Source organism: Bubalus kerabau, chromosome X (genome assembly GCF_029407905.1).
Source record: "Bubalus kerabau isolate K-KA32 ecotype Philippines breed swamp buffalo chromosome X, PCC_UOA_SB_1v2, whole genome shotgun sequence".
Classification (NCBI taxonomy): domain Eukaryota; kingdom Metazoa; phylum Chordata; class Mammalia; order Artiodactyla; family Bovidae; genus Bubalus; species Bubalus kerabau.
Window position 1 is genome coordinate 85,849,890 of NC_073647.1, and position 16,487 is coordinate 85,866,376.

Consider the following 16,487-nt stretch of genomic DNA (forward strand, 5'->3'; position numbering starts at 1 on the left):
CACCTCATGAGAAGAGTTGACTTATTGGAAAAGACTCTGATGCTGGGAGGGATTGGGGGCAGGAGGAGAAGGGGACGACAGAGGATGAGATGGCTGGATGGCATCACTGACTCAATGGACATGAGTCTGAGTGAGCTCCGGGAGTTGGTGATGGACAGGGAGGCCTGGCGTGCTGCAATTCATGGGATTGTAGAGTCAGACACGACTGAGTGACTGAACTGAACTAAACTAAGAGTGTACAAATCTATAGGCATGAACAATAACCAGAGGGGCTGAAGAGAAGAGGGGGAAGAAAAGCCACTAAACCTATTTTAAGCCTTCCAAAACAAGGCAGGCTGTACATTCTTTTAGAACAAACACCTTTTCCCTCACAGAGCTGAATGTTTTATCAGCAGGTATTCAATAAATATGTGTTGAATTGATAACAAGTGGATCTCTATGTATTGTACAGAGCTTTTCTTTTTTTTTGCTTTCACAACTTCAATAAACTAATCTTTCTCTTCACTGCACAAAAAGAGGTAAAAAAATAACCATCAGTTACCCAGATTTCCACAATCCTAGTCCCAAAGTCTAGGACAACAAGAAATAGCATATTATCAAGGAAGGTTATATATTCCTCCTTTGGAGACTTTACTAAGAGAAAATTGATTATGATCCTTCTGGGACAATTCACAGGCAGTCCTTATGTGTATGGACTGGGTAACTTCTTATGATCCCTTCTATGCAGATGCTTTTAATATTTTATTTTTAGTATGTTTGATGTTGAGAAAAATGGGAAAGACTGAAAGCCATTTATTTCCACAATGAAGAAGGAATTTTCAGTGTTCTACTCTAGGTTTCATAATAATAAGTGACATCAGTCCAAAAAAAATAGATTAACTTTTACCATGCCCTTTCTATCGAGATATAGTTGCTTTAGTACACTAAAGCATTGTCACAAAAATTTGAAAGCCATAATACTATTTTTTATATGACATACAGCATGCAGGATACTTGTTCCCTGACCATAGACCAAACCCATGCACCCTGCAGTGAAAGCGTGAAGTCCTAACCACTGGGAAACCAGGGAATTTCCCATAATGCTATTTTAAGACCAATCTGGTACTAGGAGAAAATTTATCCACAGGAACAACAAGGCCCAACTGGATTTTGATGCTTATTAATTTTGGTAATTGGTGCAACCATTTTTGATAGGATTCAAATGTTTGTGATGGGAAGAGTTAAAAATATGTTGGAAGGGGGAAGGAGGAGCTAAAAGTATCTTTATCTAAAGAGTTGGTGGAAGCAAAAGAGAAATATTGATTATTTCAGCATTTAGTCTTTTTGCTATAAGCTTGACCAATGGCAAACACTGAATAGCCCCCTCCCTAGGCAGTCTGGCTCAAGAGATGATCCTTTTCAAATTTAACATAGCAGTTGGCATGAACTAAACCCTACCTAAATACAGGACATTGATATGTAGAAAACCCTGAACCAAACATTAAACCATACTGCTGGAAGTCCTATAATCCTTTAGAAAGGAAAAAAGAAAGGGCCAAGGAGAACAGGAAGGGAGAGCAAATATAGGATGATTGGGGATTTATAAATAAATATAAATATACCTCAGATTTTTGTAAGACATAACTGTTTACACAAAAGATCAAGGCCAGGATCCCAAAGTGAAGGGATTATTAGGAAGTCTAAAAGGTATTTTTCAGATAATGAAAAGGGGGCTTAGCATGATTTGTTCCAGTATTCCAAGGTAACTGATAGGCAGTTTTACCACAAATCTTTAACTTTTCTTCACTGGTACATCTGGCTTTAAACAGAACTGTAAAATAATCATGAAAATCATGCCTGTGAAAAAAATGTTCAAATATAACAAGAAAGTGCAAACTATACCTAAGATCTACTTCCCACACCCTTCTCCAATGTGATGAGAGGAAAATTGAGTAAAGCTTGAATTGAACTAATAAACTATTGTTGTTTTCAGAATAGTTATTCAAGGAGATCATTAACAGGGTGACTAAAAAGGGTAGACAAAGTACCTTGGGACATTCGTTGGGAAGTAGAATGTTGATTCCTGTGAGATAGCATGCCAACTTTCAGGCAAGGCTTCTGCCTTTGAGCCCTCACATCACATACAACTCCTTATTTGCAGACCATATTATGTAGTCTCAAAAACTGACATCTCCAGACTGCCTCACTTATTTTGGTTCATGTGACTTTAAAACAATTACTATGGTAGACGCAATCTCTTTGTAGCTTGAGAAAATGTTTTTAAAAAGTTTAATGCTATTATATACAACAACAAGCATCTGTCTTTTTTATTATATGCTTTTATATATAATAAGAGCTCATGACTAATCATATGAAATGAAAATTGCTATGCTGCTGCTGCTAAGTCACTTCAGTCGTGTCCGACTCTGTGCAACCCCATAGATGGCAGCCCACCAGGCTTCCCCGTCCCTGGGATTCTCCAGGCAAGAACACTGGAGTGGGTTTCCATTTCTTTCTCCAATGCATGAAAGTAAAAAGCGAAAGGGAAGTCGCTCAGTCGTGTCCGACTCTTAGCGACCCCATGGACTGCAGACTACCAGGCTCCTCCGTCCATGGATTTTCCAGGCAAGAGTACTGGAGTGGGGTGCCATTGCCTTCTCCTTGCTATACATTTTTATTAAAACAAACCAGACATATAAATTAATGTCTACCATTCCAACTTCAAGTATTTTCATGAAGTCTTATAAGGACATTAAAAAGTGGTCCCTTTTGCAAATGTGGGTATGGAATTAGGTCATAATTATCTCACTCATTGGGCTTCCCTGGTGTCACAGACGGTAAAGAATCTACCTGCAATGCAGGAGACCCGGGTTCAATCCCTGGGTTGGGAAGATCCCCTGGAGAATGGAGGGTCTACCCACTCCATTCAGGCAAGGATTCTCCATTGCCTGCAGAATTCCATGGACAGAGGAGCCTGTTGGGCTACAGTCCATGGGGTCACAAAAAGTCAGAAATGACTTGGCAACTAACAAACTATCTCACTTATTAGGAGATTGTGTACTTTTCCTTATAACTGTTTTTGGAGAAATATGTGGACAACCCAGAAGTTCAGGTTTTGTACTTTTCTTCCCCCAGAATCTCTTAACATGAGCTGTTGCACAATATAGTATCTAATTGTTGTAGCAGTAGCCCATTTTTGATGTTCTCTATATATTCCAAGAAATAAGATATTTATGCACTGTATGCCTGGATTTATAAAATACAACTCCAATATTCCTCTATCTCACTACATTATACAGTGAAAAAATAAAATATATCTCTGTAGCAAATGATTTTCAAAAAGTAAGTATATATTGATTTATAGTTAATCTACTTAGGTATCCAGACATAAATTATTTAAATAATACTGTGCTAGATGTTTTGTATTTCAAAGCATCAACTTTTCATGAAATCTAGAGTCACTGAATTTTAAAAGTATATACATGCTATGTGACTGATGGGACTTCCCCTATACAGACCCTGATATTTTGGTAGTGTAAGGATTCCCTGGAATGTATAGCTTTAGTTCTAAGGTCATCTTTTTGGTAGAGTCAGACTAAATATCAAGGGAGATATATACATACTCCTCTTTTAAGACTCCACACAGAGACTGATCATAACCATAAAACAAAAGGGATACAAACATATACCAAACAAAAATTATTCTTCAATTTCAACTTCAGAATGTAACAATAAGTCCTAATGCAACTGGACAAAAAATGTTTAGTCACATTCTCCTATAATATTTTTAGATTTTCCTTTCAACAACTTTTTTTTAAAAAATCACATAAATTCCAAAGTCTGATATAGAATCAGCCTTATTATGGATCTTGCCACACTTTCTACATATTCCCTTTAAAACTCGCCAGATATTTGACTTGTTGCCTGGCCAATTTGCTATATCACCACCACCATCCTGAGTGTCCTCTCAATATTGCTCAGAATATTTAAATTCAAGACCTTTATTTCTAAAAATTTTAAGTAGAAACTCATTGAAAAAGTTTCACCACAACCACAGCTTTTTGAGTTCGAAATATTTAGTTGATGAGCAAGACCAATTATGCTTAAGATTCTGAAAGTGTGAGATCAGATTACACAATATTTAGTAACAGATTTCCAATGACAATTACTTGCAGAAAATTTCTTCCATAATACTATTAATTTTATGTTATTTATATTCCACTTGTGAGGGTGATGAGAAGCAAAGGTGGGTTTAGTTCCCTAATCATATTACCCAGGCATCAGGCATACCTCACCATAAAACTACATTCTCTAGCTAAAAGCTTAAAATTCTTTCCCAAAAACAATATGTTTTAATATACTTTTAGTTAGACTGTCTTACACAAGGTAACTTTCTTATATTGGGATAAAAGTACATGTTCTGCATTCTAACTAATCATACACACATAAGCTTTTATGACTTTAAATTTCTACTCTAAAGAATTCTAAGTTCTTTACATGAACAGGCAACTAGAATTATTCTTGGTACTGCTATAGACCAATTAATTAAGAAGTATTTTTCGTGATTTCCCAAGTTCAGAAGAAAAGCAATTTTACAATGACTTTTAAACTAATTTCAGAGCTACATTCATACCGGATAATTAATAAATAACAATCATTAGGTAGAGTAACATAAGCATTAAGATTAAGAGCTCTGGAATCAGACAGATCTGAAGGGTGTTTGCTGGTTCTTTAGCATTGCTAGGTCTCTCAGTCTGTTTCCTCTTCTTAAAAGAGTCATAATAATAGAGGATTGAGAGGTACCAACTACTACTACATATAAAATATATAAGCTACAAGTATATATTGTACAGCACAAGGAATATATACAATATTTTGTATTAAATATAAATGGAGCACAACCTTTAAAAAATGTGAATCACTAGTTGTATTCCTGATATATATAATATTGTAAATCAACTATATCTCAGTAAAAAAAAAGGGGGAAAAGGGAAGAAAAAAAAAAATGAGCATAATGGGAGTACTGACTCCACTGAACTGCCATAAGAATTAAATGACACAATGCATCGAAAGTTCTTACCACTATGCCTGGCATATTTTAAGTGCCCAATGAGTGATAGTTCTTACTATTATCAACTAAAGCTGATAAATTACTTACATGATAAATTAAAATTAAAAATGAGATGCTTTATCATATTTGTAACATATTAAGTACTTGTTTATGCTCATCTTCCTTCTAAATCACAGTGGATAGAATGATTTCTTAAATAATAAAGCCACTATTCAATATATAGAGACTGTTATAATTTCAGTGTTGAGAAATATGCTGCACTTATGGTGAAACAATTGGCTGAGTGGTAGTAAAAGAAACAACATTTTCTCATGTTGTAGCTCAACTAAGAAGACTATTCTCCGGTTTTAAAAAGGTGAAGTTCTTTTTGTCTTGAGTCACTGCTGGAAATCCCCTCAGCAAAAATGTTGGGCTGTACTCCAACTCTGTGACAGGGTCTCATTTCCAAAAAGGACTAAGCCAAAGGGACAGAACTCAAAGACTAGAGTTCAGAACCAGAGTTTACAAGTCACAGAAGTACTGCTTTCTTGATTAATTTATATTTATAGAATCATTACAAGCCACATGTTAATTATGTTAAAAAGAATCAAACTCATAAAAATTCTATACATGCCACAAATGCTATTTAAAAAAGATGTCCTTGGTTAAGCAATTTTATTCAAGGAAAAAAAAAAAAGAACTAAATTGTATATGAAAATGTTGCTACTAACCTATCTTCCCCACTCACACCTAACTCTCATATGCAGATTATAGATGACACATTTGCCTAGTTAGGCATCATCCAGTCTTTTTCCTTCTTTTCAGGCATCTTATATTTATTAAATGGCAGTTATATGTTCCCAATCACATGGAAAGATTTTAATGTACTATTGACATAATTTCTGTTCAGTATCTATCCAGTAAGAGAGAGTACAAATAACACAATGCTTAGGAATGTTTAGTCAGAACAACCTGAGTTCTGATCCTAGTTCTACCATTTGTAACTCTTTGACCTTGAGCAATGTACCTAGTTTCTGGGTCTTAGCAATATCCCTTTCAGTCACATGAAATAGATCTAATATTACTACTTACTTCCCAACGTTATCACAAGGATTCAACTAATTGAAATGAAGTATGTAAAACACTGGGCACTGTGCCTGACATACACAATGCATAAACAAATGTTAGGCTTTACCATTACTAGGGTCCAATCCTGATTAACCAGGTTAATGAAAAGTAATGAAACAAAAATCTAGCAGCACTACTGAATACTTTTAAACATACAGTTTATAAATTTGTGGTGATATTTTTAAACTTATATTTAACTTTTGACTGATGTTCTGGCAATCAGAAACACTTCCAACAAACCAATAAAGCTAAAATGTGAGGGACTGAACCAGAAAACAACCCCTTTGCTTAGAATTATTCTCTATTGGCCAAGTGTGAAAAGTCAGCTTTGCTCTCATAATAATAAAAATAGTCATCATAAATGAGCTGCATCCTCTTTCTAAATGTATGTTTGTTTAATCTTGGTCTGCTTTGGAGGAAGTAATTAAATACTGGGCTTAGAAGGGTTCCTGGTACGCTGCAAAGTACAACAGAACTGAATGCAAACAGATGGTCATATAGTCATCAACAGATTCTCAATCTGTTTAATTTTATCAGTAGGAAATGAAACACATTTACCCTTGATAATTCACCTAAAGCAGAAAATATTCTTGTAAAATATATGCTTCACAGCACAATATATACTTTGGGAAATAATTTAAAGATTAACTACAGAAAATCAGAACATTTGACTTGACTATGTCTAGGGCTTCAATTTATTTTTCTTTTCCAGCACAACCCAGGGGGTGCCATGCTGTGCTCAGTCACTTTAGTCCTGTCTGACCCTTAAAGACCTCATGGACTGTAGCTTGACAAGCTCCTCTGTCCATGGGATTTTTCAGGCAAGAATAATGGAGTGGGCTACCATGCCCTCCTCCAGGGGATCTCTCCTGACCCAGGGATCAAACCCATGTCTCCTGCATCTCCTGCATTACAGGTGGATTCTTTACCACTGAGTCACTGGGGGGAGGGTTGACCTTAAGGTTTATTAATCAAAGCACTTTCCCTGACAGAATAGTCTTTGAGCTAAAAATAAATTTATTGTATCCTTTTCTCCTACCATATTATGAAATTCTTACTAAACTTCTGCAATGCATTCTTTCCTACAACCATTTGAATTTCAAAAACCCAAGAGTCATGATCATTGGTAAGTGTGTCTCCCGAGCCTCTTTAAATTGGGCAAAATTATTCCAAAGGTTTTGCCATTGCTGCTGTGACATTAAGGAAATCAGCCACTAAATATAGGACATCAATCTAAAGGCACCAGTTTTTAGATTGTTCCTGCATTTGCCTCATGAGAGCTGCCATCTCCCACGGTTCAGGGCATCCAAAAAGCATGCCCAAATGGCCATCTCATGAAATTTCTAATTTTGCTCTTCTAAATAGCTTATGAATATCTTTACACAGCATTCAAACAAACCTTGGCAGCTATGACAAAGACCACAGCATATTTCAAATTAACGTTCTATTTATAAATACAAAGAGCAGTGGCAATAAATGACAAATCCACAGCTACCATAATACTCAATAGTGAAAAGCTGAAAATATTTCCTCTAAGATCAAAAACAAGACAAGGATGCCCACTCTTGTCATTTTTATTCAACAGAGTTTTGGAAGTCCTACCCATGGTTATCAGAGAAGAAAAAAGAAATAAAAGGAATCCAAATTAGAAGAGCAGAAATAAAGCTGTCACTTCTTGAATATGACATGATACTATATGTATAAAATCCTAAAGATGTTACCAGAAAACTACTAGAGCTCATGAATGAATTCAGTAAAGTTGCAGGATACAAAATTAATACACAGAAATCTGTTGCATTTCTATACACTAACAATGAAAGATCAGAAAGAGAAATTAAACAAACAATCCTATTTACCATTGCATCAAAAGAACAATATACCAGGAATATACTAATACAACTGAGCGACTGAACTGAATTGATACCTACCTAAGGAGACAAAAGACCTGTTCTCGGAAAACTATAAGATGAAAGAAATTGAAGACAACACAGAAAGATGGAAAGATATATCATGTTTTTTTACTGGAAGGATCATATTTTCAAAATGACTACACTACCCAAGGTGATCTACAGATTCAATCCAATCCCTATCAAAATATGAATGACATTTTTCACAGAACTAGAACAGAAAATCTTAAAACTTGTATGAAGAGACAGAAGATCCAAAATAAAAATAAATAAATAAATAAAAATCTTGAAAAAGACAACAGAGCTGGAGAATCAGGTTTCCTAACTTTAGGATATACTAGAAAGCTACAGTCATCAGAGCATTACGGTACGGGCATAAAACAGAAATGTACATCAATGGAACAAAATAGAAAGCCCAGAAATAAACTCATGCACCTATGTCCAATGTTTCTGTGACAAAGAAGACAAGACTATAAAATGGAGAAAAGATGGTTGCTTCAATAAATAGTGCTAGGAAAACTGAACAGCTACATGTTAAAAAAAAATGAAATTAGAACATTCTTTAATACCATAAACAAAAATAAACTCAAAATGAATTAAAGATCCAAATATAAGACCAGATACTATAAAATTCTTAGAGGAAAACATAGGCAGAACACTCTTTGACAAATCACAGCAAGATCATTTTTTGATCTATCTTCCAGAGTAATGGAAATAAAAACAAAAATAAACAGGTGGGACCTAATTAAGATTTTCACAGCAAAGTAAACCATAAACAAAATGAAAAGACAACCTTCAGAATGGTAGAAAATATTTGCAAACAATGCAACTGACAAGGGATTAATCTCCAAAATGTACAAACAGTTCATGCAGCTCAGTATCAAAAAAACAAACAATCCAATCAAAAATGGGCAGCAGACCTAAAGAGACATTTCTCCAAAGAAGACATACAGATGGCCAAGAGTCACATGAAAAGATACTCAACATTACTAACTATACAGTTCAGTTCAGTTCAGTTCAGTTGCTCAGTCATGTCCAACTCTTTGCGACCCCATGAACTGCAGCACTCCCTGTCCATTACCAACTCCCGGAGTTCACTGAAACTCATGCCCATCAAGTCGGTGATGCCATGCAGCCATCTCATCTTCTGTCGTCCCCTTCTCCTCCTGCCCCCAATCCCTCCCAGCATCAGAATCTTTTCCAATGAGTCAACTCTTCGCATGAGGTGGCCAAAGTACTGGAATTTCAGCTTTAGCATCAGTCCTTCCAGGAACACCCAGGACTGATCTCCTTTAGAATGGACTAGTTGGATCTCCTTGCAGTCCAAGGGACTTGCAAGAGTCTTCTCCAACACCACAGTTCAAAAGCATCAATTCTTCGGCGCTCAGCTTTCTTCACAGTCCAACTGTCACATCAATACATGACTACTGGAAAAACCATAGCCTTGACTAGATGGACCTTTGCTGTCAAAGTAACGTCTCTGCTTTTTAATATGCTATCTGGTTTGGTCATAACTTTCCTTCCAAGGAGTAAGTGTCTCTTAATTTCATGGCTGCAATCACCATCTGCAGTAAAATGCAAATCAAAACTATAATGAGGTTATCACCTCACACCCGTCAGAATGGCCATCATTTAAAAGTCTACAAATAATAAATGCTGGAGAGGCTGTGGAGAGAAGGGAATCCTCCTACACTGGTGGTGGGAATGTAAATTGATACAGTCAGTATGGAGAACAGCACATCTATTCCTTAAAAAACTAAAAATAGAGCCACTATACGATACAGCAATCCTACTCTTGGGCATATATCCAGAGAAAACCATAGCTCAAAAGGATACATGCACCCCAGTGTTCTTTGCAGCACTGTTTACAATAGCCAAGAAATGGAGGAAACCTAAATATCCATCAAAAGATGAATGGATAAAGAAGATGTGGTAAATATATATGATTAAATATCACTCAGCCATTAAAAAGAATGAAACAATGCCATTTGCAGCAATATGGATGGACTTGGAGATTATACTAAGTGAAGTCAGACAGAGAAAGATAAATATCATCACTGATACATGGGATCTTAAAAACAAATGATACAAATGAACCTATTCACAAAATATAAAACAGACTTAGAGAATGAACTTATGGTTACAGTAAGGAAGTTTGTGTGGTGGGGGGTAAACTGGAGGTTTAGGATTGAAATACACACACTGTTATATTTAAAATGCCTTTCCATGAAAAAAAAAACAGCAGCAAATACTCTTTCACATAATGCAATTATTATTGAGAACACTTGAGAATCATACAGATGAAGAACTGTGGCTTGTTGTTTTATGTCCATATTATCCAAATGAAGAAAATACTGACTAGTGACTAATGCTTTGGCAATCACTAGCTTTTATAACTCATACACAGAATAATGCCACAAAGGAAAATTATGTAGATTTCATTTACTATATGGACAATCTAAGCTACAACTTGTTTGTTTTAACAGTAAAACAAAAGAGATCATTTTACAAAAGTTAGTCCATAAATAATACCCTCAGAAATTTATCACAATCTATCTACTCAATCGTAAAATTTCTATACTAAGTACATCTAAAATGCATAGAGACCCTGAAATGGAGATAATTATGGACCTGAGGAAAAGTATGGGAAGAAACCTCTAAGTCAATTATAATTCTCCATGCTATTATCACTCTAGAGATCCTGATCAAAGGCCAAGGTTGATTTTTGTTAAGTTATTGAAATTCATTAAGTTTATTATAGGCTCTATGCTTACTATTCCTCTTCCATTAAATGCAAATTTATAGTATATTACAATTTCAAGGAAAAAAAATGGCATGGCATATACTGTTATGTTACAGTAAGTCAAAACATGCATGAGCAGTTCTGAAAAAGCAGAAATCACTTCCTATAGACAGACAACTTGGGAGTTGCATTCTTATTAAATGGTTTGTACCTAAAAAAATTAAAAAACAGTATTAAGACCTGAATATTATCCTTTTCCTATATAAGACCAATTCCAAATGTGCATCTTCTCTATATCCCTGGCCTTAAGTGAATTTAGCACACTTATTGACATTTACCTTTAGACATACTATCCCTCCTCTATACTAGATCCTCATTTTTCTATCCCCCTGATTGTATATGCCCAAGCAATTCCACTTACAGGACTTACTCCCTTCTGTTCACATTTATATCTGCATGTCTCCTAACTGTCATGCATCACTGGGAGGATGTATTTCTTTAAACATGTATCATTTGGATTCAAACAGCTTGTACTGGATTCAAACTCTGTGGCTTACTAATTGTATGACCTTGAGAAAGTTGTTTAACCTCTCTGAACCTATATTTCCTTACCCTAAAAATAGAGACAATCATAGGATAAGAAAAAATGAGATAGTATCTGACACACTTAAATGTCCCTACTTACTATCACTATTATGGCTATTATCAAGGAATTTTATACCATTTTATAATGGTATAAAAACCAACATATTCACTTTCATTTCTAAACTTTTGAGAAGCAAGTGCTACACCTTTGTAATTGGGGCAGAGTTGAATACAAGTTTGAAAACTTGTTTTAATTGGACAGTGAAGGATAGGTACTCTTGAGTTAAGGTCACACTAAGTTGTAATTATCATAGATCCTCTCTTGCTTGATAAAACATCTAGTGTTGGTAATTTTATTAAAATCACTAACAGGAGTAAGAAAACAAAGATTTCACAATCCAAAACCAAAAGCTTTCCTTTAAACGCTCTTCAGAGAACTATACTTAGTCACTTATGGAAGCATCTCACTTTGTGTAATTATTGCTGAGCTCCTGTTAGGATATTTGCCTCAAAATTTCTAAATCATATGTTAAAATACAACACGACAGCATTCTTAAAGGAAAGACCTTAGTATTGCAAACTGAAGAGTCCCCATGTATGTTATAAAATAACTCTTCTGAAGCTTACTAATTTTACACTGTTTTAATATTATTTAAAAGTACTATTAGATTATAATAGAACAAAAATTTATTTTGGCAAGATGCTGTAGAATTTTGATAACAGGTTTACAAGAACTATAATTACTGCAACAACAGACAAATCTATAATTACCCATAAGAAAAATAATTGAAACAAAACACAAAAAGCATAAATATTTCTTATTTGTATAGTCTTCAACAATGGAATCTGGTAAAGGACATAGTAGGAGATAGTAGTAAATTTTAAGGCCCTAAGAAACTAAAGTCTAAACAAAGAAAGAGGAATAGTTGTTTCTACTTGAACAGAAATTCTGAAAGGAGTTTCTTGTTGAATCTGCTTTTTAGGAAGGGGTAGAAGAGCAAGAAAGCAAAGAATAAATAAGCAGTATTGAAACTGCATGTTATCCAATACAATCATCAAAACTAACTTCCTGATCTGTTCAACCTAATTTGGGATTTAACTAAAGGTATTAAGCTGATCTTCTAAATTTTACAATTACTGTATTGGACTTGAGACTCTGAGCAGCTCAAACATTATTTCAAATATCATAATTAATATATATGGAAAATAATAAGGCAAGAAGCTCATAAAATGAAGTTCAAAAACAATATACGAAGTTTTCTTTTTGTTTTCAACCTAAACTTACTCCAAAATGTAAGCTTAAGTGTTCTATTTCAAAACTGTCTAAATACAGCCACATACAGTTGCCAGACAACTTGAAGGTTCAAAGTTCTTGTGATTTCACACAACTTTCAGTTCTATTCCAAATCCTCTTGGGGGTAAACAAAACAAAAATACATAACAACAAAAAACATGGAATTTTTTTTGTTGCTGCTGCCCTAAAGCTCAGAAGAGAGAGGGGGTTCATACATTCTGCATCCCAAACCCACATCCTGAGCCCAAAAAGCAAAAAAATCTGCTTTTTGCGAATTGTGAAAGAGACACTTTTATTTACCATGCATATACACTCAGCTTTCCCCTAGTTTAGCCAGCCTATTGCTCCCCAAAACTATTGAAAATTGTTATTCTAAATTAAGAGCTCATGAATGAGAGGGGGATGTCCTATCAATTGAAGAAGCAGTCACTGGGGTCTGCACCTACACAAGAAAGCCACTTTTTAGTTCCCTTTCCAGTTCTCAATATACTTGAAGCAGTTAGAAACTGTTCGAAGTAATGTTTTTTGAAAGAAAAGGAAAAAGTCAAAATAAGGTAAGATATGGAAGGAAAAAACAGATCCCTTATCACATTGTTTAAAAAAAAAAAATGTTTATCATTGTTCCTGATGTCTCCCATTCTGCCTAGTTCTAACAGACTCTTTAGGCCAAAGTTAAATAACTGTCTCTTATACATTGGCAAAATATAACTCTTTGATTATAGGGGTCTCTGTGAAATATAATCACAGTGCCTTAGTAGGCCTCCACTTCATCATCATCAGTAAGACCATGTTTTACATCCCTTACAGATGTGCACCCCTGTCTCTTGCCTCCATACTTTGAACACATATGTGAAATGTCCCATTCTTACCAGTATGTGACTTGATTTCTTCACCTAACCCTAAAAACCCTATACCACCATCTCCCAAAACTCCCAAGCTTTCGTTTTCCTTCAAAGAAGAAATGTGGCCCTAACATCGTAAGACAAAGAAAGCTAAACTCCATGGAAAAACGAAATCGATGCAACAAAGAGCAGAAAAGGAAGACGGGGGGTTGGGTGGGAAGTGCCTGTGCCTACCGAAGAAGAAGCTGCCAGACTAACTTATGCAATTCAAGGGTTCTGGGGCGGCAATTCAAGGGTTCTGGGGCAGCAGGAGACTGATGTGTAGAAAAATAACAAAGATGGGCTTTCCACCTTCCTTACCGCCATGGAGCCAGAGGAAGATGCAATATACACACGGATCACCATCTTGGGAACAGCTTCTGTAGTTCTTTGAATCCTGCAAACGGCTGGAGAGCAGCTGCAGCAAAGTCTGGAATCAAGCTAAGGGCCGTACAGAGTTTGGAAAAGAAGGGTGGGGGAAGGTGGAAGGGGAACTTGCCAGAGCCCCGCCCTTGGCTGCTTTCACTGCGCTTCGACCGCTGCAATCCCAGCCCCAAAGTCCAGAAGGCACAGGCTCGTTTGCATCATTTCTTTTTTTTTTTTTTTTTTTTTTTGAATCTCGAATAGCACCGCGAGATCTGTTGAATCCGAGAAAATAAGGAAAGGAGAAAGAAAAAGAAAGGAGCGTTGAGTTAAATTTGATTGCAATGAAGGACCTTTCCTCACGGAGACTCAAAGTTCTGCGCCTTCCTGCCCAGAAATGTATACAAATAAGATATTTTCTTTGAAAGAGGAAATTCTCCTCTGGAAGAGGAAGTTCTACGTTGAAACCAGACATTAGTAAGAAAGGCCAAGTTCTCAAAGCCTTGTGCATTTTAAGACTGCTATTTTGTAGTGATAGTTTTGGTGTTAGCTGGCGGCAGGAATTGGACCCTGAAGGACTGAGTGCTGTGGCTTAGGAAAAGTATCAGGTTGCCACAACTCCAGAAACAGCAGGATTGGTTTTCTTTTTGAGTTTCGCTTTTTGTTAAATTAGGGAATCCTGCTTCCGTGAGAATTCTCAGGAAGCCTGATTGACTGGCAAACTCAAGAATGGAGGAAGAAATTGAAAATACAGTATAAGAAAGTGAATGATTTTTGTTTTGTTTGCTTTGTAACTGGTTATGGAAAGGGAATTTGGATCATACCTTTCAGGAGATGTGGAAACGGTGAACAGAGAGAGCAAAAGGTTATTTGTAGCTCTAGGGAAATGAGCAAACAATAACAATTGATAATGCCCCGAGTGGTTTCCATTGACTACCAAAACAAACGTAAAGTGTGTTTCTAAGGATCTCCCACCACAATAATTATACTTCCCAGATTATGTCAAATGAACAGATATAAGGAACTTGCAACATGAATGAGAGTGGAGACAGTCAGTCACCTGTCCTACTTCTTTACTTTGTCCTCCCTCTCCATTCTAATGCTTTATCATATTTGCCTAGGTTCAATAATTGTAATAGCATCCTAATAGATTCTCCCTTCTCCAATCTATGTGATTCGTGCAACAACTTTGAGAGGTAGATATAATCACGTCAGTTTTTCAGATAAAGACTCAGGGAAACTCAGGAGAATGAGTAATTTTCCTAAAGTCATTTACCTAATAAATTCCAGAGTTAAGGTCAGACTTCAAGTTCAACCAACTCCAAAGGTTACCTTCTTAAATATCATTTTTAATACATTGTGTGGAACAGGGAAAGTACTCAATAACTGTTAGCTATTTTCCTTCCTAAAACATAATTTTCATGTGTCACTAAGAACAGTGTGGCCTGAAATACTTAAGACAGGTTTCCACTGACTATCAAAGCAAACATGAAGTGTGTTTGTTTATGAGGAGCTCCCACCATAAACTGGCCCTACAAAATCCATACAGTCTCATCCATTGCTCCCCAAACCAACTTCCTTGAATAATCATTGTTTAATCCCCACTACAATAACCATGCTGCTACTGCTGCTAAGTCGCTTCAGTCATGTCCAACTCTGTGTGACCCCATAGATGGCAGCCCATCAGGCTCCCCCGTCCCTGGGATTCTCCAGGCAAGAACACTGGAGTGGGTTGCCATTTCCTTCTCCAATGCATGAAAGTGAAGAGTGAAAGTGAAGTCGCTCAGTCATGTCTGACTCTTAGTGACCCCATGGACTGCAGCCTACCAGGCTCCTCCGCCCATGGGATTTTCCAGGCAAGAGTACTGGAGTGGGGTGCCATTGCCTTCTCCTATTTCCATGCCTTTGCTCTTCTTGTCCCTTTCTTCACCTTTCCCCCACATAGTCTGTCTTTTCTGTGCTCTCCATCTGTCCCACTCTGATCTTTAATAAATACAAATAAAAATCTTTATACACATGATCAGACTGAAGTAAGTAACAGTGACCTAGCCTCCCTCATCATGGTTAGCATCAGGGTGACTGTGACTGTGCTTCCCACCCACAGAACATGAAAATCTTCCTTGAAGTTTTGATTTGGCATGATGGACATAATTTGCAATATAATAACATAATCAACCCCTCAACTCTTAGTGGTCAACACATATTCTATTTGAACCTATAATCTATTTTGAATTGATGAAAAAAGTAGAAAGAAAGAAAAACTCTTCTAATGATTCTACATACCCATATGACAAAATTAGTAACTCCAGAGAACTGAGTGGTAGGCAGTATTAGCAAAGACCAGTTAGTCTTATCAGGAACTTTGAGAAATGGGAAGACAATTGCTAGTATTTAATGTCTTTTAAATACAGATATATGAACCTAAGTGAAAACTTTCCCAATAAATTGGTATAAAAAAAAAAAATCTGCAGGTCCTTATTAACAGTACTTGGGATATGTGGGGAAACAGGGTAACCAGTGATTTTATCCTAGAATAATATTATAGATTATATTATAC

The 16,487-nt window shown here is 36.1% G+C and overlaps 1 protein-coding gene across 4 annotated transcripts in view; it reads right to left on the reverse strand.

Moving 5' to 3' along the window:
* SH3BGRL (SH3 domain binding glutamate rich protein like) overlaps positions 1-14,157 on the reverse strand; it is a 127,496-nt gene extending 113,339 nt beyond the window's left edge. For 2 of the 4 annotated variants that reach the window (XM_055563549.1, XM_055563548.1), the window contains exon 1: positions 13,889-14,157. In XM_055563549.1, coding sequence (XP_055419524.1) covers positions 13,889-13,933 — 45 coding nt within the window. In that variant the 5' untranslated portion in view covers positions 13,934-14,157. The remainder of the gene's footprint in view (positions 1-13,888) is intronic. The other 2 variants (XM_055563547.1, XM_055563550.1) reach the window with 2 other exon arrangements.
* Positions 14,158-16,487: the final 2,330 nt, after the last annotated feature.